This window comes from Rissa tridactyla, chromosome 3 (genome assembly GCF_028500815.1).
Source record: "Rissa tridactyla isolate bRisTri1 chromosome 3, bRisTri1.patW.cur.20221130, whole genome shotgun sequence".
Classification (NCBI taxonomy): Eukaryota; Metazoa; Chordata; class Aves; order Charadriiformes; family Laridae; genus Rissa; species Rissa tridactyla.
The window spans coordinates 36207704-36232948 of record NC_071468.1 but is presented as its reverse complement, the minus strand read 5'-3'; the positions used below and the strand labels follow the sequence as shown (position 1 = coordinate 36232948).

General features: G+C 37.2%; 1 protein-coding gene across 8 annotated transcripts in view; it reads left to right on the top strand.

Annotated features, from left to right (window-relative positions):
• The window catches only part of BIRC6 (baculoviral IAP repeat containing 6), a 186923-nt gene that overhangs the window by 105563 nt on the left and 56115 nt on the right, over window positions 1-25245 (top strand). For 7 of the 8 annotated variants that reach the window (XM_054196360.1, XM_054196359.1, XM_054196357.1 and 4 more), the window contains 9 exons: window positions 1933-2713; window positions 3385-3528; window positions 5405-5534; window positions 9209-9340; window positions 11490-11657; window positions 13514-13687; window positions 16972-17168; window positions 18938-19238; window positions 21950-22167. In XM_054196360.1, coding sequence (XP_054052335.1) covers window positions 1933-2713; window positions 3385-3528; window positions 5405-5534; window positions 9209-9340; window positions 11490-11657; window positions 13514-13687; window positions 16972-17168; window positions 18938-19238; window positions 21950-22167 — 2245 coding nt within the window. The remainder of the gene's footprint in view (window positions 1-1932; window positions 2714-3384; window positions 3529-5404; window positions 5535-9208; window positions 9341-11489; window positions 11658-13513; window positions 13688-16971; window positions 17169-18937; window positions 19239-21949; window positions 22168-25245) is intronic. The other variant, XM_054196361.1, reaches the window with a different exon arrangement.

The following is a 25245-nucleotide window of genomic DNA, read 5'->3' as shown; positions in this document are numbered from 1 at the left end:
AATTGCAGGTCAATTAGTCCTTCCAGGAATACATTTTAACAGAAATATATTTTCAGGATGGATTTTAACAATTTTAACATTTGAAAAGGAAGAACTCTAACAGAAATAGACTTCTTAAAATGGATAGCCTATTTTGATTTGTACTAATGTAAAAGTGGGTTTCACAACAAAATTCCTGTCTTTTGGAGGAGAGTATGTTGTTTTCATCCCAGTACGAAATGAAGGAATACTAATAAAACTATTGTACCTAGTTTGAATATGCATGTTGCAATATAGCCCTGTTCCTCTACGTCATGCCACATAAAACTATAATTCATATCAGCCAGCATCTGGAGCAAATTATAAAATGCATTTTTAATAAATAGAGGAGGATTGTTGTGAGACTTTTAAGGCTAAATAATTCTTCTAATAAAAATAACTTCTCATGTGTATGCTTCATCCTCTTTGATATTTTAAATTTTGAAATATTTTCATTGATTCTAGCTATAACTCCTAGTTTCTCCTTCATGTGTTATTTCACTTTTGTCTTGGATATATTTTCCTATCATCCCCATTTTCCATTACAATAGTTCTGCTTTGGGCAATGGATACTAATTTATTCCTCAGTTATTTTTTAATATCTAGTTGGAAAAGAATCTTATTTTTCACAGAGCATGAACTTACCCAGAAAATTTTGGCTGAAGGATTGTGTGAATGTATAGTTGGAGAAGAGTTTAAGTGTACCTTTGTTGTATGTGGGCTTTGGGAAATTTTGACTCTCTTCCCAAAGTTATGGGTCATTTCTTCACTGAGGTGACTTTTTAATGTTTTATCTTGGAGAGGGTGTTTTATCAGCCATTCACTAGAGCGTAATGATAAAGCTAACTTTGGGTTAGACCCATGTTCTATTCTAGACTCTTAGTGTCCCTTAGACTAAACATAGAATAACACTTCCATCCGGAAGAAGGGAAAACAATTCTTATATTCAGACGGGAATGTGATATATGATGATACATCCAAACTTATTTTAAAAACTAACATTGAAGTGGCACGAAGTGTGCATACACCTGTGTATGTAAAGGTTAAGATAATGTAACTTATCTATGGTGTTACAGTACTGTGAATGCAGTTCAGAAAACTGGTTGGTTGGGTTTTTTGAATACTTCACCTACTCTGAGCAAGTCTATGTGAAGAAATGATGATTTCGCTATTTTACAAATACCACTTCTGAAATTTAAGCTGAATAATTTAAGCTAAATTAGCTTTTGTGTTCATGTGCCTTGGATTAGCATTCAAGCACATGGTATTTGCATGGAAGTGGGTTCAAAAATAGATGGGCTTTTAGTATCTCTGAGGAATAATTCTGTTGTTAACTTGTGTCCTAAGTTCTAGTTGAGTAAGGATAGCGAGGGTAACATCATTCAACCAACAAGATTGTTGCTGCTTTCATTTTTTTTTTTGGAACATCTTTAGGTAGAACCTTAATAAAACAAATTAAAAAAAATGGGAACATGTTAAAATACTTTTAGTTCTTACAAGGGATTAAGAGAGCTTTATGTAAATGAGTGTGCGTATGTGATCCTAGTAGCTGCAGCTTAGGGAGTGGAAGCACGAAGAGGGTGCAGTTGGCTAAAAATGTGGAAATTATGTGACAACTGTCAAAAGACTGAAATCCTGTCTTTCACGTGCAGCATGCCAAAAAAAGTCGGCTTATTTCTATTTTAAATACAGTATGATGAAAGAAATTTAGACATAGGGTTGAGGAATGCCTTTTGGGTAATGAATGTCCTGCAAAGAGTGTGATGGAAGTAGGGCTTTCAAGCTTAGCTCAGTGTGTTTTACAGCAGCTTCTACAGTAGTTAATCTTAAAGGTAGAAAGATGTTTTATGAACCAATGAAGAAAAGGGACTATGAGTGGCAAACTGTGTTGACGTGATTTTCTGTCTTCTGCAGGTCACTGTTTAACTGGTCCATGTCTCTTCCCTGCAACATGGTTTTGAAGAAAGCTGTTGACAGTTTGCTTTGCTCAATGTGCCACATCCACCCAAATTACTTTTCCTTGCTCATGGGATGGATGGGTATTACTCCTCCTCCAATGCAGTGTCAACACAGACTGTCCATGACTGATGACAGCAAAAAGCAGGACCTTAGTTCGTCTTTAACAGATGACTCTAAAAACGCACAAGCCCCTCTTGCACTAACAGAGTCTCACCTGGCTACTCTTGCTGCCTCATCTCAGTCTCCTGAAGCTATCAAGCAATTATTGGACTCAGGTTTGCCTTCACTGCTTGTAAGAAGTCTTGCTAGTTTTTGCTTTAACCATACTTCTAGCTCTGACTGCACTGCACAATCAATGGATATCCCCCAGGACAGGCTCAGGAGGCATCATGTTCCGCAGCACTTTAATAAAATGCCCATCACGGCAGACCTGGTTGCTCCTGTTCTCAGGTTTTTGACAGAAGTTGGCAACAGTCACATGATGAAGGATTGGTTGGGTGGCTCTGAAGTCAATCCATTGTGGACAGCACTTTTATTTCTGTTGTGCCATTCTGGTGCTACTTCTGGAGGACACAATGTGACAGCACAACAGACCAGCGCAAGATCTAGCTTGCTTTCGTCAACTGTAACAACAGGGTTGACCACTCAGCAGCGGACAGCAATTGAAAATGCAACAGTTGCTTTCTTCTTACAGTGCATTTCTTGCCATCCTAATAACCAGAGACTTATGGCACAGGTGAGAGAGGAAAAAAAAATGTTTTCATTTCTTTATTAATAACTACAGCCAACTTTTAAACATTTTTATTTTTCTTTAGCTTTCTTTAAAATAACTTTAATCTGTCATTGACTGGAAAAGTTTTGTATATAGCCTGCACAATCTGTGACCAGGGAAATGTCGGCTATTGCAGAATATGGCTTTGCATCTGGTATTCTAATGCAAATTCAGCTATTTTCCTCACATTTGTTAGCCTTGCAGACCTAGTTGAATAAAAGTATAATTAAAAAAAGATTTTTCAAGATTTAAGAATCACAATGCCCTGGGGACAGGTGGACTTCAGTAAAAAAAATCAGTAGCTGGTAGTAATCCTGCGTTATGCAGTGGGAAATTTTTGCTTTAGGAATTTGAAAGCTATTTTTCTAAATACTTTTATCTTCAGTTTTTTATCTTTTTGAGTAGTTATGTGTTTACAATTACTTAGATGCTGTAGCCAATGTCTTGAACTTTTTTAAAAAAAAAAAAAAAACCAAACTTATTTGCTGCTAGTATTTTCCTCAATGGTCACTTCTGATCTGGTTTGATAACTGGAAGGTAGATCTTAGGCACTGCCTATTATGGCTGTGTAGAGCTATATTTTATGGACCTAAATATAGAAATATTTTAAATCTGATGTCATTTTGCATTCCCAGGTTCTCTGTGAATTGTTCCAGTCCTCTCCTCAGCGTGGGAACCTTCCAACCTCTGGAAACATTTCAGGATTTATTAGGAGGCTTTTTTTGCAACTGATGCTAGAGGATGAGAAAGTGACTTTGTTTCTTCAATCCCCGTGTCCAGTAAGAATTTCTAATAACTGTATGGAGAACATGGAATAAATTTAGCCTTAATAAAAAAAATATAAAAATCTGGGTATATTCAACTTTGAAATGTCAGATGGCAGCTTTTCCTACTCTACACATTGCGGAATTTTGGAAAAGAACGTGTTGGTGAATTGTAACTCAGTATTTTAAAAGGAAATTTAAGGCACTGTTTAAGACAAAGCCATCTTGTTGAAAATATATTGCTTCTGAAAGAATTGACAACTGAAATTTATCTTATGTAAGACTTCTTTAATAGTATCCTTACGCATTAGCAGCAAATATAGATACAAGTTCTCGTCCTTCCAGCAGTTCTTCATTATCAGTTTCATTGAGGAACAGTCGAAGTTTTGATGCTTCAAAACTGGCAGAGATCCTTCAGCATTAATCAAAACACCATGAATAAATTCTTGAGTGACAAATACTTGAATTAATCGATAAAGCAGATGTATGCTTTTATACTTCCACATGCTTCACCATAAAATAGAATTATAATTAATGACTGCAGTGCTATGCTTTTAATTGAATGCTTTGAATAAAGAAATATAGGAAAACCAGAAGTTATTAAACAAGGAAAAATTATTTTCTGCTTTGGTTTCTGCTGTTCTTACTACATCTCAGAAGTACAGTACTACATGAGATATATGACAGGGAAACTGGCTAGATAGTACAAAATGGAAATGGAGAAACAAATACAGTTTTAGTGCAAACATTTAAATGTTTTGTTTTAACCTGGCTGAGATGATTTTTTAACATGGCCATTGGTAACGTGAAGGTAACATCAATTCTCTAATAACGTGTTTTGCATGGAACAGATTTTCACAAAATGTTACTAGGCAGGTAAAAGCAGAAAAAATATCTTGAAAAGTAGTTGTCAAATAATTGAGTTTCTTCTGTTAAAAACACCAGGAAACAATCTGTCTCTTATTACAGAGGAGAAGATGATTTTAACATCCAGAGAGAAACCTTAAAAATAGTGTGGATGTGCAGAATATACTTCTAGCATATTCAACAACATAACCCATCAAAGACTGGATCCTCATTTTAATCTCTTCTTACCAAACCTGTGTTTTATAAGCTAAATTCTGATTGTCATCAAGCATTACGTTTGTTTGATAATCTTGCACAATGATAAATTGGTTCCGTATGTGAGTATTAGTAAACAGTTCTCCTGATAAGAGGAGGAAGGGGACCAGTGGCACTATCATTGCAGAAAAAGGCTGTAAAAAGTTACTGCAAGCAAAGAATGACAGAAAACATGAACAGAGCTCAGACTAAAATATGTTATGTTAAAATATTTGAAATGTTTTAACTATTAGTGACTTAGTTATCTGTCATAATAGCAAAAAGTAGATATTAAATCTAGAATAAACTTCATCCTCAAGTCAGAGCAATAGGGAAATGACATCTTTCTCTACGCTAAGTATATTGTAATTTTCCTAATTTATTTTCAGAATTAAGTTTTAATTTCATAAATCATTGCAAGTCGCAGATACTCAGTTTTTCTGACATATACAGCTATATGAAACGATTGGGGTTTTTTTAACAAATATGTTGTAGTGTTTCTGATTCTAAAAATACTCTAGACTTTGAAGCAAATTCTTTAGAGTTAAAAAATTGAGTTAAAAAATTGAACTGGTTTTTTTTTTAACTTTTCAAAAAATTGAACTCCTTATTTTATGCATTTTATTGTATACCTCCAAAGTTGAAGGATGTGTCAGTTTTCTTTTTAGCACACAAAAGATGTAACTTTACTTTGCTGAGTTGAATTTATAAGGACTTAGTGTGTTAACTTATTTCTGAATGTTAAAATCATGTTAAGTGTCAACTTTTTTCTTTTTTTTTTCTCATTCAGCTGTACAAAGGTAGAATCAATGCTACTAGTCATGTAATTCAACATCCAATGTATGGAGCTGGACACAAATTTCGTACTCTTCATTTGCCTGTCTCAACAACACTAGCGGAGGTTCTTGATCGTGTGTCAGGCAAGTTTGCAGTAATTCATATTTTGTTTGTTTGGTTTTTTAAGATACGGTTTCAAAAAAAGTCCCCAAAACAACACCAAAAAAAACCTGCATAAACCAAGTAAGTCTAAGATATATATTTGCAGTGTTCATCAGTAATTGCAGAATATGAAAGTTTAAGTTGTAAGTTTTTGCATATGCCTTATATATTCCACGTAAAATGCACTTTTATTGCTCAAATACAATTTTTTCCTTCTATAAAGCTCATGTGGGGAAGGTGGGGTTTTTGTTTCATTCTTTATTTGTTTGGATGGGGGCTTGTTGGTTGGTTGGTTATTTTGGGGGTATTTGTTTGCTTTTTAATATTAATGTGTTCTCAAATCTCTTGAGATATTTGCAAGACCGTACAAAAGACGCTGCAAATATCTGTCTTTAAAATGCCCTGTCTTTCACCCAGTCACCTAAATATTCCCAAATTATGTCAATTAAATATCCGGGAACTTAAGTTTATCTCAAGATGGAGGTGAAATTGTGTTGCTATGAAAAGGGCATCAATGAAGGCTCCATCTAATTTCTGTGGTTATGCATTTGCCTGAACATGTGAATTTGCTCACTAAATGGAGATTGAAAACCATAATTCACTTTTAGAGATTGATTTAAAAAATATATACAATGAGAGGATAATGTCAAGGCAAGAATTTATTTGTTAGGGTTTTTTTTGAAGTTCAGTACTTTCAATTACACTGCTTGAATATACATGGAGAGATGAACCGCCCTGTAGGGAGCTCTGTTGATCCGGTCTCCGCAGACCATAATACAAGTTTTGACACCTGAATGGTAGATGTCTTAATCTTAAAATTAATCCCACCTTGAACTTTAGTGTTTATTCAGTACTTCAGAAAATAGAGCTGTATGTTAAATGTTAAAGTTAGTGATCTTTTTTTAAATGTAGTTAGAGTAGAATGCGTACTAAGGGTGTTGCACCCATGCTTAGAGCTCTCTAGGTAAAACCAGCAAGATGCAAGTTGATTCTCCTCAGGTAAGAAATAGAGGGAAATTTGGTAGGTCTCGTTACATCAAAAATCATTTTTAAGCAAGTCTAATTAAAAAACAAACAAACAAACAAAAAAAACCCCAGCACATCCTCTTTACTCTTAATATGTGGTTCTTAGTAATAGCAAAGTTAAGGATCATCACGGCAGTTATGATTTTGCCATTTTGCAGATGTGCACTGAAGTGTGTGCCCTAGCTGCACACATACCTGACTAGGTTTGTATGTTCTTGATGTAGATATATTTGTATGTGTAATTTTTTGGAACTCAGTGCAGATCAACTTTAATTTCTGAAGCGTATCTTCATGGAGTTCAGAGGAACTATTGCCTTGTTATCTACTGAAGATCTTTACATCAAAATTGTTAATAAATTCATTAGGGCAGTAAGTATGTTATCTAACAAGGTGATAAAGTACTAAAAAGATATTTGGCAGAACACTAGACAGAACATGTGCTTTGGGATTTTAATTAAAAAAATAGTAAAGCCTAGAAAAATATTTGACGCTTATTTATCAGGGAATAATCTACTATTTCTGGTAGAGTTCTGTATTCATTGACTGTCCAGGCACGGTCATGTGTGGAGTGTGACCAAGGTTTTTTAGATCCTCGTACAATTTATGGTGAGAATTTCTGTAACGGGTGGGGTGGTCACCCCGTAGGAGGCAGGGATCAGTTGTTGAGCAGTGACATAAACTGTACTGAATAGCTGCCTTAGTGGTGTATTGTAGTCAGCTTGATAGCCAGTGCTCATAGGGACTGGGCAGGGGAATGTGATGATGTGGTGTACTGTAATGCCTGTAATTGAAATTGATCAGCTGCTGACTTTGTAGGGCACCGTAACTTTGTGGTTTGCTACGGAATTGGTATTCCTCAGCTTAACTCTTATTTTAAATTGGAAGAATTAATTCTGGAAAAGTTTGGGTTCTTTTCTGTTTTCATCCTTCATCTAATGTGATTTCTCTGATTGTATTAAAAGCTTTGTCATGCTTGTATACCATTCCATGAATTCCACGGTTAGGACACAGTAAGGAAGATTTGACTGAGGAGTAAACCGTGTGGGGTGACAGGGAGAGAGAAGGGGGTGGAAAGGAAAAGACTGTCACCACTGCAACAATAGGAAGTCATGAAGATCCTGTGTCAGAGGCTGTCCCTTGGCTTAACTTCTTTTTTCTTAACTATGGTGCTAATGTCTCAAGTTGATTGTGTCATACTTACCGCAAAAATAAATCACAATAAGCATGTTCATTTCATAGTTTTTCTCCCAGCCTTTAAAAAAAAGTGGGGCGGGGGGTGTCTAAAATCATTGCTAAATCTGCTGCTCACATCCCTTCACCATAGGAAGAAAATGTGCTGTATCACTGCAGATAGGATTGTCTAGGATGAGTACCAGTTGTTTTGTATTTCATTCATCTTATCTTAAGTTACTGGTCTTGGCTGGTCAGGAAAATTGAACAACAAATCTGGGTATTACCTGAGTACTAATAATACCATTGCTTAAGCTTCCTTACTAATTTTATTAATGGCTTCTAAATTCTTCAGCCATATATATGGGCATTCAGTCCGTGAGACCAAACTAGGGCAACTCTGAAGTTTAAAATAATAATGAGAATTTTTAAAAAAGCAAGCACACAGTCTAAAATAAATATATATAGCATGTGTGTGAACGTTGGGTCCTGAGTAGCAGCAATTTCACACTCTCTTATCTTCTTTTCGTCTGCACTACTTTAACACAGACATAACCAATGTCTTCAGGCACAAATAATAATATATTTCCAAGCAGGTGAAACCAAATCTCTATCAGCACTTCATCCACTGGTGATATACAGGTAAAAGTAACGGGAGGGTACTTCCAGGTCTTGAGTCTTTGATTATATCTTAAGGCTGCTGTGGCTATGTGGAAACAAGTTACTACTCAGAAGCAATTAGAGAATTATTTAGCCATTTTTGATGCTGGTGTTGTACCTTACAAGGTGTGAAATGATCCATTGTCACCAGTAATCAATGATTTGATAGTTGCTTGCTGATATTTGTGATCTACGCTAGCAGTTGAATCAAACCGGTTGAACTGCAGTAATCTAATACTCATTTAAGCAAACAGCACAAGGTTTGGATGTGTAATGTATTTTAGACATATTCCAGTTTCAAAGGAACAATCATACTTGCCAGTTCTGAAATTGAGTCAGTATAACACTAGACACACAGACCTAAATACAACAATTTATTTAAATAAGTCTGCAGGTGTCCTTGAAAAAGTTCTGGATTTGGGGTTTGGTTTTTTCTTGTTGTTTTGTTAGGATTTTTTTTTTATTGTTTTTTTTTTTGTTTTTCTTCTTGTTTATTTTGCTTAATCTCATTTTTGGTTGGTTGCAGTGGTGCTTTAACATGAATGTGTTTGACTCATCAGGTAATGGGTTTAAGTTGTTACAGTTTTAAATTGTCAGAGGACAGATTTTTGGGGGAAGAGAGGACCAGAATTATCATGATGCCTTAATTTATGGATATTTACAAGACTATTACTGCCTGGGATGGAACTCTAAGCCACTAAAATAGTTGAGAATAGCTTTGTTAATAGCCTAGAAACTGTAGTAAAGTCAACTTGATATCTTGAAAGCCCTTTCTCTCCTCTTTTTTCTCCCTGTATAGATACACCCAGTATCACAGCTAAGCTAATTAATGAACAGAAGGAAGATAAAGAAAAAAAGAACTATGAAGAGAAAGAAAAAGTTAAAGCAGAAAATGGATTTCAGGACAATTATAGTGTTGTTGTTGCTTCTGGTATGTTTTTTTAATTCCACTTTCTGAAAAGGATCTTTCAGACATTGCTGTTGCTAGTGCGTTTTACAGGATTTTATAGAAACACACCTGGAGCATGGATTATGTGACGATATATTAGTATTTATGTAGTATTACTGTGGTATGGGTGTTACTACCTCTACCTTTTTGCAGTGGTTGGTGCATCAGAGTGTGATCACCTACTCCCACAATATGCTTTGGAAATACAAGGGTTCATATACTTTGCATAACAACTGGTTGTACTCTGCTAAAAACTGTCAGATGGAGATGTAAGCATAAAAGCATATTATTCCACTTGGAAACTACACATACAGGATTTTCTTCCAAAGCATTTGCCTTCTGAAAACTAATGTGAAGATCCTTCTGAAATCATTCATATAAACCCTTTTCCTCCCAAGCTGATGTGGAGGTTGTAGATTGACCATAGTTATTTTGCAGTGGTACGAGAAGACTACTGTTCAGATGATGGCTGTGGAGGTCATTAGTCTTTTGGTTTGAAGTTCTGGTGTGTTTGTGAGAGAGAGATTAGTGAACTTCAAACTACCCTTTTCCTATCTAGCTTTCTGCCTTCATTGAGCTACCTCAATTTCTTTTACACTTCATGAAGCATAAGAAGAGATGCTGATTTCCTTTGACTTCTGGCACCAATACTTCTTAAGCTTTTTATTTCAGGTTTTTAGATGTAGATAGAACTCTAAACTCAAGTGTTGAATAGCACAGCAGTTTCATGGATCTTGGTATATATTTAAAGCAACACAGCTGATTTTTAATTACCGCATCTTTATCTGGAAAGATATTTGCAGTAGCTGCTGGTTCAAATGGGTCAGATCTAAAATATTAATAGGCCCAAGTGAAGGGTTAAGACATGAATAAAGAATCTGTGAAGAAAAAAAGTAATATACCAGCCTTGAAGACAGGGTATAGCACGGTCAGCCATGTCTCATCCCAGTTGCATCTCTGATCGTAGTGCCTGATGTAGCCCATTCCCTATTTAGAAAGAAGCAGAATTAAGTTTTTTCTTATTTTTCCTTGTATTTTCTCCAGTTCGGTAGATCAGTTTAAATGTAAACTTAATTCATTTTTATTTGGTTTTATGGACCCGTTTGTGAAATCTTGTCTTCTTTTGTCTTTGTCGTCTTACATATTCTGAGTTTTTTTTAGTGTCCTCAGAGCCTCATGCAGCCAGGGTTTAACTTGTTCCTTATTGGTAAAATTAATAAAGAGTAGAGATGGTATTTGGAGCCTGGTATTCCTGAGACAAGCTAGTTTAGTATACTGAGATTATTGGAGAATGTGTTGCGTATTATAACGGCTCCTCCTGCTCAGCTGAAACCAGAGTGTATTGTAGCATTTCAGGTATGGATGTTGCTAGCTTTCCAGCTGCTCTTGGCTGATTATGAGGCGGTAGTTGTATGAGTCTTTGTGTATGGACCTGCTGGCTTTTTTCCTTGCTCTGTCACCTGCATAGAAGGGTAAGTGATAGTAGTATAATTTCACTGTACCTTAAGTCAGCTTAATCTGTCCCAAAATATGACACTCTTGCTGTATAAGATCAGTAAGCTTTTATGTTCCTATTCTGTCTTTTAATTTTCATGTAGTGCTTTAAAGGTTTTTACCTAGGCCACCTTAAGCATGTTTAAAGACACCTTTCATCACATGTGCTATTGTCAGTACTGCAGCTGAAGTCACCTTCGTAGGCCAGACAAATGGTTGTTATCTATTTTTGCCTGCTGAAATCTCTGTCACTTTAGAAATTTTTGCCTTTCTTGCTTTCATTGCAAAAACAACCTGAAAAAGTTTTACTGTATGGCCCATTGCTTGGCAGGCTCTTTAACTAAATTTAAGAGCAGAACCAGAATATTTTTTGCTTTTTTTAATGGATGATATGATCTAGTACGGTTACGGTTTGGTTTATGTTTGGGGCTCAGGAGGGTGTGGAGCCTTGTAACTGTAAAAATGCCGGGATTATATCCAAATGTATTTTATACATGAATGCTATTCTGATATCTAATTTGCCAGTGCTGAAAAGTTTGACTTTTTTTGCTATATTTGAAGGTAGCAAGTACATTCCATCTTGGCTAGCTGAAGTAACTAAATACGGGAATGACTGTTTTTTTTACTTCTGTACTAGGTTTGAAATCTCAGTCAAAAAGAGCTGTTTCATCCACACCTCCACGTCCACCATCAAGGCGAGGGAGAGTGATGGCAGATAAAGTAGGTACCTCTTCCTCAGGAGGAGAAGCTTCCAGCAAGACCATTAGTGTTCCAGTCTTTCATCTATACCATAAACTTCTACCAGGTAACTTTAATAACTTTTTTTAAACTTAAAAATCATGGTCTTTTTCAGTGGCTGATATGTCATCAGAAAGTAGATATAATGCTAATGGACGTCTTCTGTATTTCTATTGAGTATCTTGAATGTAGAGCCCTTCTGGGTTTGGTAACAGCTTTCAATGGGAAGTGGAACATTATAATATCATGGTGGCTTGACAAAAATAAGAATTATGCTGATTTCCTTGAAGTTTAGTTCCTTGTTCCTAAACAAAATCTCAAAAACATTTCCGCTTTCACTCAGAAATAAAAGGGGGATGGGTTTGTAAGTTGACTCACATTTTCTTTGACCTGCAAGGCCAAATAAACTGGTATTTGAGCCCTGTTATTTGATGTTATGAGTGGGCAGCCAGCTTGCATTGCTCTCTGGAAGGCTGACTTGCCAGTTCAGGAATATTCAGCATGTCTTAAGTTAGTCACGTTTTACGTATAGCAGACATGTACTTGCACTTTATTGGGAAAAAGCTGGTGGCAATGTTGCAGCTGGGGCATAGAGGTCTTTCTCCTATAGAGAGAGATTGGTGTGACTGGAATTCTTAATCTTAGATCAGTGATAAAGAACAGGAACATGGGTGAAACACTTTATATTATGTGGAAGAGCTTCTTACCTGTTTTATAGTATAAAAATAAGCAACCACTTAATTCCATAAACTTCTGACCGTTTTCACCCAATAAAAATCTAATTTTGGAACTCGCTACAAAATTGTTGGTTTTGAGACTATCCTCCAACAATTGTTAGAGGTATCATATACTTGAATTTAAATAGCTAAAATTGATACAGTTAATGCTGCTATTTTGGAAAGGAGATCAAAACTCGGTGCCTGTTTTAGTACCTAGCTGGTAAAGGTTGACTGTCCACTAATGGTAAGGTAGAGCATTCTGTACTGGTTGATCACACATCTTGCGCAACAGCCAGTTGTTACAAAAAAAGAAGCCATGGAAAGCGGAATTGGTGATGGAAAGAAAAGGGCAGAAACTTCTTCACTTGCACGATGGGAGATATTTTTAATTTTCATTTCTTAAGACACCATTTTCTATTGAAGAAACAGAAACTAACGACCTTTCTGGAACTTGTGTTACTTGATTAAGCACAGTCACGGTGAAACGGGCATGCTAAGTGTATTATATGATCCAACTATAAAGCAATTCACTTTATATGTAAGTCTACTTGTTATCAGGGAAAAAATTGTTTTGCCTTGAGAGTAACTTGTAATTTCAGGGAAGAACATATTCTTTGTAAACAACAGAGTGGCCAAAATCTTGATTCCAGTGATCGGTTTGGGCTGTATTGCGTGTGCATTTCAAGTCTTTGCTGATGCTGAGAAAAGTATTCCTGGCAATGCCATTCATTTCTTCTCGCTGAGTTGTGTCCCAACACCAGAGTAGTGAGGGTGCTTGGGACTAATATGACTGAAAAAGAATTGCAGGTTTCTTTGGTTTCCATTTTTTTCCACTTCATGGTCACACACCTTTATGCCACCACAATTCAAGTGTGATGCAGGGGTGGTGTTTGAAAGTAGGGGACAGGCTTAAAATGAACATCAAATTACAGCCTTAGCCATCTGTCGAATATGCCAAGTGCTTGGGCTCGTAGCACAAAGCTGCCTTAGGGAATGTTGGCATAGTTCTTTGATAGTTGGTTCCAAACTGATGGGGCCCCTTTTCCCAAGAGAACAAATGTTAAAATTAAGGCCTTGGTTTGGAGCCAGATAATATTTAGTCTACTTGGCATCTGTGGTACAAGTAATGAACAGCACCTGGACATGTATGTTAAAATAACCTAATCATAATTTTCCTCTCTGACTCAATGCCATTGTTGTTTAGGCCAACCGTTACCAGCTGAAATGACACTTGCCCAGCTTCTGACTCTGCTGTATGACCGTAAACTCCCTCAAGGATACCGATCAATAGATTTGACAGTTAAGCTTGGTTCCAAAGTCATCTCAGATCCAAGCTTATCGAAAACAGACTCATTTAAACGTCTTCATACAGAAAAAGGTGTGTTCTTACTTTTTTGGTATCTTCCTTTTTAAAATGAATTTATTGTGGACAAAACTGTTTTTGATTTTCTTGGGAAGAAACAGCGGTTTTCTGTATTCTCTTGGGTGATGTTCCTGAGCCAAGTGCTAAACTTAGTGATGAAGAACAAATTCATTGCCTGGCTTTAGATTGTATCTGTAAGATGCACCAATATGGTTGTTCTGGTTTCACTTTTCTGTTTTCATTATAGTGTTGTATATGATTGTATAGATACTGTGTATTTTATTTCTTGACATGTATACCACTTCTCTGTAGTAAGTGTTTGTGCTGATAACCAGGGCAGATTCAGTAATGCAGAAGCTGTTTGAAACCATATGAGTTATAGAAGCCTGTGAAATTTTTTATTGTGGGAACTTGGGTACTTAAATGCTTCATTGAAAATGAGAATTATTCTCAAGACCATCTAAGCAGGACTTGTAACTCTAGCTTTTTAAAACATTATTTTTGACATTTTCTAATATGGTCTGTTTCTTGCTAAGGTTTTTGTCTAATCGCTTGCTGTCTACTTACTCATAGTGCTGGGGAAAGGGGAGGGAGGAGCTGTATCCCAGGAATCTGTTTTGACATATTTTTATATCATTCCTTTAGGGAAGGACTTAGAGGGATGGGACCTTGAAATTAAGCTAAGGCAATCTGCTGATCACCAGCCCACTGACACAGCATGGAATTACAAAGTTAATCATTCGGCTGTTTTAAGACAGGGGCTTCTTGTAAAAACTGTTCACTCGATAGATCCACCTCCTTCTAGAAAAGATAAGAAACAGAAAGAGTTGAAAAAGAAAAAAGTCTGTTTTCTTGCTATCTGGTCTGAGCTAAGTATTTTATGTCTCCATATAGTGGCTGGATATACAGATCTCGCATGCTATTGTGAGGCCTTTCTCTTTCAAATAATATTTTTGTTTTGTTTTGCTGTTTTAGTTAAAATCTAAACATATAATAAATATTTTTCTATTTGAATGAAACTCAAAAATTATTAGAGGAGGTTCAGTTTAGTAGTAGAGTTGCATATGAAAACATGAAGGTCCTCTTTGAACTTTTATTAAAAGTTACAAGGCTGTTTTTTAACTTAACTTGAGACTAATGCTTTTGAAAATTTGAATTTGTCATTAGAAATCCATTGATCTGTGCTGCTGTACAGCACAATATTAGTTACATTCAGGTGTCTCACAGCCACCACTCATCAGTTACAAAGGTTAGTGCTACTGCTTTTTCATGACTAGTTTTTAATATCTGTAGAAATCATTCTTAAATGTCAGTATTTCCTTACTTGCGACTTAAGGTAGACTTTTTTTAATATGTGGTGGATAGATTTTATAGCTTCACATGGTGTCTCCAGAGCTGCATTTACTACTACTGTATTTGAGGAAAAGTGTCATTTATTTATATTTTTTCCTGTGTGCTTCAGTGCCTTTGAGATCAGCAGTTCTCCATAGCTGAAGTGCACTACTTCACTGAAACCTTGCAGAACATTCATGGAGGTGAAATGGTTTAAACTGGGTTATAAGGAGATTAACAAAAGCGAGCGCTGTGGAACCATACTTGTGTAACTCCTTGCAACAATACTTAAGATGTGAAAGGAGTAGCATTATATTTGCTACATAATAAAAGGTCTGCCTATACTCTTACTCACTGATAACGTCTTTTGCAGAGAAGCATTTGACCTTAGAGATTTTTCTGTGCATTCTGAATATCTGTGTGTGTCTAGTTTCTTGTTTTCTTTCTTCGGGAAAGCTTACAGCTTTTCACACTGTAAAACAGTGTAAAACAGAAGGGCTAGTCTTCCTTCAAAATCTTTATTTTGAAATTTTCCTTATTAAGGAAGTCTAACCTTTTGCATGGTCTGATCAATTCGTGTCATTGCAAGCAATTGAACTGTAAATCATGTTCAGCCTAGCCTAGTCCTCCACAAGACTGACGGAAGGTGGTCCTTTGATGAGACCAGCATGTTTGCAGACATCCTTGTCCACTATCTGTGGTGACAGGGAAAATTTCCACAGAGGTGGCTTCTGTCTGTATCCTTACGAACAGTAGACATTAAAGCTGTGTGTACTCAAAGTGTTATGTTTGGGCTCTTTCTGACAAGGATTATCCTGCTTGGGAAGCATATTGACCTTTTCTGTTTCTCGCAGTACTTGAGGTTGAATTAAGGAGAATTGATGTACATACTTCTACATATCCCTGATTTGACCTTATTAAATCTGATCCTTTGACCACATTGCTCCATAGCGATGTGCTCCTCACACAACATATCCATGATGTCCTTGTAACCTGGTGCTTCTTGCACATTTAGAAGTTCAGAATTAGGATGGGGGAAGACCTGCTGTTTCCTATTCCCTTTCAAATTAGGGAAGAAAAGGTTTTAAAAGATATGGTATCTGTGGCTAAAACTTTTTTTTTTAAATAAAAGTTCATTTTGGTAGGTGCATGAATTATGCTTTAATGTGCTTCCGTGTTTTTACAAGTATATACTAAATGATAGTGTGTGTCCGTGTAAAGATTTTAAATATAATCGTGGATTTTCAGCTGGGTGTCAGGGTGCTCACAGCGAAGAGATACTGAAACCACTTGATACATGCTGCCTTTTGATGTGTGTATACTGTGAAGGTTTTGAGGCCCACTGTGTTATAGTATTTAACAACATAATCTGCAATGCAAATTCTTTAGGTGAAATAAATTGAATATACACTGTGAAGTTTGCCTGTGGTAACAAGAAGAGGGTTAATTTTCAGCACAGTGAATTGTGCTAGGGGTCTGTGTATACAGCTTGTGTGCATCATTGTATAAAATGATCAGGTTTTTGTCCATTGTACAAGATACTACAGTGCTTAGTAAAACTGGGAGGAGGTCATCTTTCTTTTCAACTGTGAACTCTCTATCAGAGAGTAGCAAACCTACTCTTATCTCCTAGATGAAAGACAATGTTTAAAAATATACTTCCAAAGTTAACAAAATTTTGAAGGCATAGGTCATATTCTAATAAAACATAAAATTATAATAATTAACATGTAACCCTGTATAAATAATCCCAAATTATGACATGGATCTGACATCATTGACAAAAAGTACCACGAATACTTTTATTTTCTTTTGATATTTGTCTACTCATTCATTTCAGGTTCTCGACTCAGGTTTTGCCTAAGAAGGAACTGCTACTTTTGAAGTACACCTTTAAGCGAGGACGAAGAAACAAACACAGTATTGATCATGATGTATTAATTTCTTTTACCTCCGTGTTTATGTAGAACATGCAGATTTACTGGGACCTTGCCCTGAAGATGAAGCCATCAGTCCTGGGGATGAGTGCATGGACGCAGTCCTAGATGAATCGCTTCTTGAAACCTGTCCCATTCAGTCTCCACTGCAAGTTTTTGCAGGAATGGGTGGATTGGCCCTCATTGCAGAGAGACTCCCTATGCTTTATCCCGACGTAATTCAGCAAGTGAGTGAAAAAAAATCAGTGTACAAAAACATGCTAAGAGTGTTTTGTTTATTTGTTTAAGGGCAGTATTTTCCTCTTATTTCTCCATGGTTCAGTTTGACAATCTCGGTTACTTGTCGAAGCTGCTTTAAAATAGGCGAGTGCTTAACTCCACAGCCCAGTTCAGCTATACATCCTGCTTCCCTGCACGCATTATAGGCTGCTTGAGTAAAAAAATAACCTGTGAATTATTCAAATTCTATTTGGTTGTGGGTTTGTTGGTTTTTTTAAAAAATTTTTTGGCTGATACTCCTAGTAGGAAAGATTGTGCATGTCTGTTCCCTTTGAAATTAAGTTAGTTATGAGTTAAGGGTATTGTTCAGTACCCTGACTGCAAAACTATGGCAGGCATAGGAACCCTGTAGTGAAACTGGGTAATTAGTATGAATCCTTTGTAAATAGTTCTGCAAAGATGTTTTAGAAGTCTAGTATCAAGCCTGTTCAAAAAATAAAAGGTAAGGAAATGTGTTTGCTTAAGCAATTATTGTATTTTGAAATCCGAGAGAGGTAACGTACTCTGTATTGAAGACGACTGATTCGTGAGATTCTGCAACAGACGAAAGGCAACTTACGACCGTGAGAAATTTCATCCCTTTTTTTCCTCCTTTTTCTATAGTCCTGGGAAGTTACTTTCTTTTCATAGTCTTTTAGCTTGAGATATAAGTTTGTATTCAAATGATGAATAAGAATTCCATGATCTGTAAAAACAAATTAAGTACAATGATTCCAAAGATTCAGAGTGACGGCTGATGAATTCTCCAGACTCTTCATTCCTTAATTTTACTTTTATATTTCTCTGTCACTGATAATTCTGATTCTCTAAATTCTGTATTTTAAGATTTGCCTAATTATTCTCTTAATGTGTAGATGATTGGAATAAATGCAGCTAAACATGGCTTTGACTTTTAATTAGGAATTTGGTATTCTGGATAAATTCTGGAAGGGCTTTTCAGATTAATCTTTTCCAGTTTAGATCAGTCTGGTGATAAATACTAAAATTTTAAATATGATTGCATAAGTTCATCTGATGAGAGGGACCTGGGTGTCATACCTTCATTTTAACTCTTTCCTGGGGGATTGTACAACTGTTATCCATCTTAGATTCTGATTGCCATCATAATACCTGGCTGCTTAGTCCTCTGTGCAGCGTTAGTTTGTAAAATAGAGCTACAGACTGTTGTGTTAAAGTATAATAATAATAAAGCCTGTCAATCAATCAAAAGCCTGAAAGGAGCATGTTAAGATACCCAAATTTCTTCTTAGTTTTTACAGGTATTGTAGTTGTTCTCCTTTTTGCAATATGTAATTAAAAATTAACCACTTGAGTTCACACTATTTAATGTTAAAATTAAAAGGGCCGTTTCTTATTTAACAGTCTGATATATAAGCTGATCTTCATATTGTTTATGTCTGTGTAATGTATGTCTCCTGTTCCTCTAGATTTTAAGCAACACGTTTTTAACTGAGGATTTTAGGTGGCAAAATATAGTTGCTCGCTGGTATAGGTGGGACTTTCTAGGAGTGTATTGAAAATGCAACAAGTGTGCCCTTTTTAGCCATTTACCCTGGTACCTGTATCTGTAAAGGGTATCTATTGTATTTCATGTGACTTTTTAATGGTGTCCTGTATTAAGATTGTATGTCCTTTAGATCCTAACTTCAACAAAATTTTTGCCTAGGTGATTAACTGAATGACTACCAAATTTTTTTTGGTTTTTTTGTTGCTTAAGGTGAGCACTCCAGTGGTTACATCGACCACGCAGGAAAAGCAGAAGGACAGTGATCAGTTTGAATGGGTTACCATTGAACAATCGGGGGAATTGGTGTATGAAGCACCAGAAACAATTGCTGCAGAACCTCCACCGATCAAGTCAACAGTTCAGACTATGTCTCCCATACCCGCGCATTCTTTGGCTGCCTTTGGTTTATTTCTTCGTCTCCCGGGCTATGCTGAGGTGCTGCTAAAAGAACGGAAACATGCTCAGTGTCTGTTGAGATTGGTGTTGGGAGTTACAGATGATGGTGAAGGAAGTATGTGCTGCAATTACTATGTTTCTTTGTAGACCACGACTAGATCATTTTACTTAAATTTATTTACACTGTAATGTTTTTATCGGGAAGTTAGAATTGATTTGTGCAGAACTGTGTTGCTAGCATCTTTGATAGTCTGTTGTCCCTAAATATTAAATTCTGTCTGGCAAAGTTTTGTCACAGTCATCGGTATTCAAGTGTTCTCATCCAAATGTCAGAGTAAATGTAAAATAACAGCTGATAAAACTTCCAATGACACTAAAGATGACAGCGCGCTCAGACAGAACAATCTTAAGTAGCTGTGTGTGCTCAACTAATTGAGAAAACATCATATAATTCTACAACCAAATGCAGAATAATATGGGTAGGAGCATAGCTACAGCAGACGTAGAATAAACTGTTAAATAATACTGTTTTAGAAAAGGAGAGAAAGATCTAAAGATCACAGTGATCAAATTAGCTGAGCAGGAGCTTTACCGTAATGGTATGGTGTGAGTTCAGAGGGAGAAACGGGGTATTCTTCGATGAATGAACAGATGAGCAGGGAAACAATTTGTAGTCAGTGTCTTTGCAGACAAACCTGGAATTCTGCATGTCGTTCTAATAGTTGTTTTGAAAAACTAAAGAGTGTATGCGAAAGATGTTTTAGTACTTTTAAGATATTTCCTTTCATTATGACTTTGAAAAGAATGCTGGTTTTTCTGTGCAGCAATCAACTGAAGTTAATCTCTGTTCAGCAGCCTGTAGAGTGGTGGACAGTGTGTAGCTCATGAGACCAAGTGAGAAACAAAGAATCTTGTTGACCCTCCCTTCTGTTTATGTTTTTATTTCTCTTGTATTTAGGTACAGGACAGTAGACAAGAATAAACTGGGTAACAAAAATTCAGTCTGGCTGCTTAGTCCCACCTAATTTGAGTAGTAATTAACTGAAGGATATGCAGTCCCTCATATTTTTGCTACTGGAAACAATTTTATATCTCTTTATTAAAAAAACAACAAAGAGATACCAACTCAAACCTTTAAAATTTGGGTTGCTTTCTTTTTTGTGTGTGTGCATATCCACTATTGCTATTGGAATACAGTTCCAGAATATAATTTCCTGATAGGTAGGGGCTGCTTTAATTTTCGGGCTAAACTTATTCATATTCCAGTTGTGCCCATTTATCATTGTGCCAGCATTGTTCCTCAGCGTAAATAGCTCTGCTTTCTCTGATGCATTTGTTGACAGGAATTGTATTCCCTCCTAGCCTTTGTTTTTGCTGGACTAAACAGTCAGTTTCTCCATTCCCTAAGCCAAACAATCTGAATTCAATTCTTTACGAAATGTGGGATCAATTGTACGCAGTAGTCCACATCAGTTCTCTGAATAAAGCATTAATATTTTCCTTTTCTGTTGGAAACGCATCTTTTCATATACCTCTTTACTTTCTTGCGTAATATGAAGAGCTGCAATTATAAATCCATGTCTTATAGAATAAACATGGATTCAGTTGTCTGCTAAAATAAATCATGGGCAAATGTTTAGATTTTCTTTTCTTTTGTCTCTTTGTCATTTGGCTACACCTGCAGTTATGGAAGTCTATTGTATGGGCTTTTTTCCAGAGGTGTTCAGTTTTATTTGTGAAGATCCTAGTCAGAGGATTTTTTGCCTCCTTCTTCTAACTGTCTTTACAAAGAGTATCAGATAGATATGAATTAACTCATGTGTGTATGCATGTGTGTGTATAGATACATATACATACGCATACAAATATAGACATACATATTTGTCATGTGTTTCAGTTTAGACCTCTGGATTGTTATATAGCTGATAAACTCTAAAAATGAGGGAGAAAATAATATAAATATATTTAAAATAAGAAGCAAACTTCTGAGCAAAGTTGGCTATTTTGAAGTGTTTTCAGTTGTCAAACATCTCTATTTACATATGCACAGGGGAAAGAATGTGAAATGCATTGTTAAATTCAGAAGAAACTGAGACAGTTTCCCAAATCTGAGTACATTGCATTAATACGTCACTTCACTCTGTTATTTGAAATGTGGCTTTTAAAATTAGTAATTTTTGCTAATAATGCAAAAGGGTTAAAAATTTAAAATAATTCTATTACAAAATTAAAACATTCATCTCATCTAATTAGAATTATGTTAGTATTTCACCGTGTATTCAACTTGAATGGCATCACAGCTTGGGTTGTGTCAGTGACTTAATTCCCACTTTGGGGACACGAATATGAAAAAAAATTCCTACATCATGATAAACTACAGCTCCTTGTCCACTGAGCTGCTATTAACTGGCCATGTGCATTCTTTAATTGCCTGTAGTTGGAATGTTTTAATAAATAAATACATTAATTAAATTAGTCCGAACCACCTTTGTTTCCTCATTCAGAAATACGAACTGAATGTAGTCAAATACAGAAGTATACCCGCAAACTAAGTTTTCTCCCTGGAAATGGTGAATCAGATTTTATAACTTTGGTTTTTAACCAAATCCGTAAAGGAAATAAAGAAACGTTCTTTCTTCTGTACTCTTCTCCTGCTGAAAAGGTTTTGTGAAGAGAAGCCTGACATTAGATAGCTTACTTTATGCGAATGCTCAAGTCCTTAGTATATTTCTGTGGGTGTTGTTTATAAACCATTGTAGAGATTAACAGGCTGAAGTGAACTATTGAAAGAAAATGTGGTTTTGATATTTTTCTTCTTCAATCTAGGTCATATCCTGCAGTCCCCTTCAGCAAACGTGCTTCCAACTCTGCCTTTCCATGTGTTGCGTAGTTTGTTCAGCACTACACCATTGACTACTGATGATGGAGTACTGCTTAGGCGGATGGCACTGGAGATTGGGGCGATACACCTTATCCTTGCTTGTCTGTCTGCTCTAAGCCACCATGCACCAAGAGTGCCCAACTCGAGTCCCAACCAAGCAGAGGTAAGTTTAGCAGCAGAGTAATTACCACTGAGAAGCAGTAAGAGTTTTAACTATAAAAAATAAAATAATCTCCATGCTTTCATTGTAGTCTGCCTTCTGCAGAGTTGGCATTTGAATAAAGAGCAAAAATAATTCAAAAGTATTTGATTAAGTAATTGTCCTTGCATGTTGCAAATAAACATAGTAATCATGAAATTTAACCAACAAAGAAGGCTTGTCATGAGGCATTAAGGTGTAATTAGTTTCTTTCACAGGACCAAGATATAATCAGTTTCTTTCACAGGACCTTCTTTTTCAGTGCATGAGAGGCATAATGCTCAATGGGTGGTGGTTCTTTAATCCTCATTAGATAGCATGACCTCATTACCTTATTTAGCATGCATCATCTAAACTCTACTGGCTGCAAATTATTTCCTCTTAAATGCTTCACAAACGTAAATGAGTTGTGAAAATTAATGAATTAATGTAGTGATTTTTTTATCCCCTTTTTACTGATGGGGAAAAGAGATCCAAAGACAAAAATTTTCCATAGCATTGAAGATCCCAAGTGAATCTCCAAAATTAAACTTTTTTGAAGTACTTACTGTATGATACTACCCTTTATTCAGAACATGTATCCCCTGATTTTTTTAGGATTTATGAATTGCCGTTTCTGCATAGCATACCAATTGTCTATCAAAGAGTTTTTTAAAAAATTCATTACTTGCCCTCTTCAGCATCTTTGTCGCAGAGGCTTGCATGAAAAAGCTTCTGGTGGCTAAATATGTGTAAGTAGATGCAAAATGCAGGGCTGTCCATATTTTAGCAGCTCTGATACTGATGAGGGGTTGAGCAAGGACGAGATGAAACTGTGCATGAGAATGATTCACTTTAATGGCTAGTCAGTTTTAAGGGGAAGCTGAAATATTCTACTCCTAATGGGGTATCAGGCTGCTGACACATTAATGCTTCAGCATTATCGTGCTTTTGGAGGGAAGGGGCAACCATTAATTCTTATCTCTGCTTCACTTCTACCATGACCCCTTAAACAGCTTCCTTTCTCATACTTCATATCTATCAGGTGATAGATGGTAACCTAAAACTAGAGATCCATCAGGCCTGTAGCGAGGATAGTATTTCTGGGGCCAGGCTTTCCCTTAAGTGCTTTAAGTCAGTGCTCATGACAGTCCTTTTGAGTGTTAAAGGCACAGCATGTTTATGAGTAATGTAATGAGTAAGCATAGAATTGCCTTGTTTGGAAGGGACCTTTCAGATCATCTAGTCCAACCATCAACCTAACTCTGACAAAAACCATCACTAAACTATATCTCTAAGCACTGTCTACCTGTCTTTTAAATACCTCCAGGGATGGTGCCTCAACCACTTCCCTGGGCAGCCTGTTCCAATGCTTAATAACTCTTTCTTTCTGCGTAAAAATTTTTCCTAATATCCAGTCTAGACTTCCCCTGGCGTAACTTGAGGCCATTTCCTCTTGTCCTATTGCTTGTAACTTGGGAGAAGAGCCCAATCCCCACTTCTCTACAACCTCCTTTCAGGTAGTTGTAGAGAGCGATAAGGTTTCCCCTTAGCCTCCTTTTCTCCAGGCTAAACAACCCCAGCTCCCTCAGCCGCTCCTCATTAAGACTTGTGCTCCAGACCCCTCACCAGCTTCATTGCCCTTCTCTGGACACACTCCAGCACCTCAAAGTCTTTCTTCCGGGGAGGGGCCCAAAAGCGGACACAGCACTCAACGCGCAGCCTCACCAGTGCCAAGTACAGGGGGACCATAACTTCCGTAGTCCTACTCAGCACACTATTCCTGATACAAACTGGCACGCTGTTGGCCGCCTTGGCCACCTGGGCACGCTGTTGGCTCATATTCAGTTGCCAGTCGACCAACACCCCCAGGTCCTTTTCCACCAGGTAGCTCTCCAGCCACTCTTCCCCAAGCTTCTTATCACTGCATGGAGTTGTTGTGCAGGACCCAGCACTTGGCCTTGTTGAACCTCATACCATTGGCCTCAGCCCATCGATCCAAGCCTCACAAGATCCCTCTGCAAAGCCATCCTACCCTCAAGCAGGTTGACACTCCCACCTAACTTGGAGCTGTCTGCAAACTTACTGATCAATCAAGATAATTGATAAAGATATTGGAGAGAACTGGCCCCAATACCGAGCCCTGGGGAACACCACTCATGACCAGCCGCCAACTGGATTTAACTCCATTCACCACCACTCTCTGGGCCCGGCCCTCCAGCCAGTTTTTTACCCAGCAGAGAGTACTCCCATCCAAGCCATGGGCAGCCAGTTTCTCAAGGAGGATGCTGTGGGAAACCGTATCAAAGGCCTTAATAAAGTCCAGGTAAACAACATCCACAGCCTTTCCCTCATCCACCAAGCAGGTCACTTTGTCATAGAAGGAAACCAGGTTTGTCAAGCAGCAGCTGCCTTTCATGGACCCATGCTGACTGGGGCTGATCGTCCTTCACATGCTGCATAATGGCACTCAGGATGATCTGCTCAATAATCTTCCCAAGCACTGAGGTCAGGCTGACAGGCCTGTAGTTCCCTGTATCCTCCTTCCGGCCCGTCTTGTGGATGGGCATCACATTTGCTAGACACCAGTTAACTGGGACCTCCCCGGTTTGCCAGGGAGGTAGATGGTAAATGATGGAAAGCGGCCTGGTGAGTACTTCCACCAGCTCCCTCAGTACCCTCAGGTGGATCCCATCCGGCTTGTGTGTGTCTAGGTGCTGGAGCAGGACCCTCACCATCTCCCTCTGGATTACGGGGGCTTCATTCTGCTCACAGCCTGTGTCTACTAGCTCAGGGCTCTGGGTACTCAGGTCAACTGATTCTACTACTGAAGACTGAGGCAAAGAAGGCATTAAGTACCTCAGCCTTCTCCTCATCCTTTGTCACCAAGTTCCCACCCTCATCTAATAAAGGATGGAGATTCTCCTTAGTCTTCCTTTTATTACTAATGTATTTATAGAAACTTTTTTTGTTGTTCTTAATATCCAAAGCTAGGTTAAGTTCTAGCTGGGCTTTGGTAATGTCTACATGAGAATAACCACATAGCTGTTTCATCACCAAGAT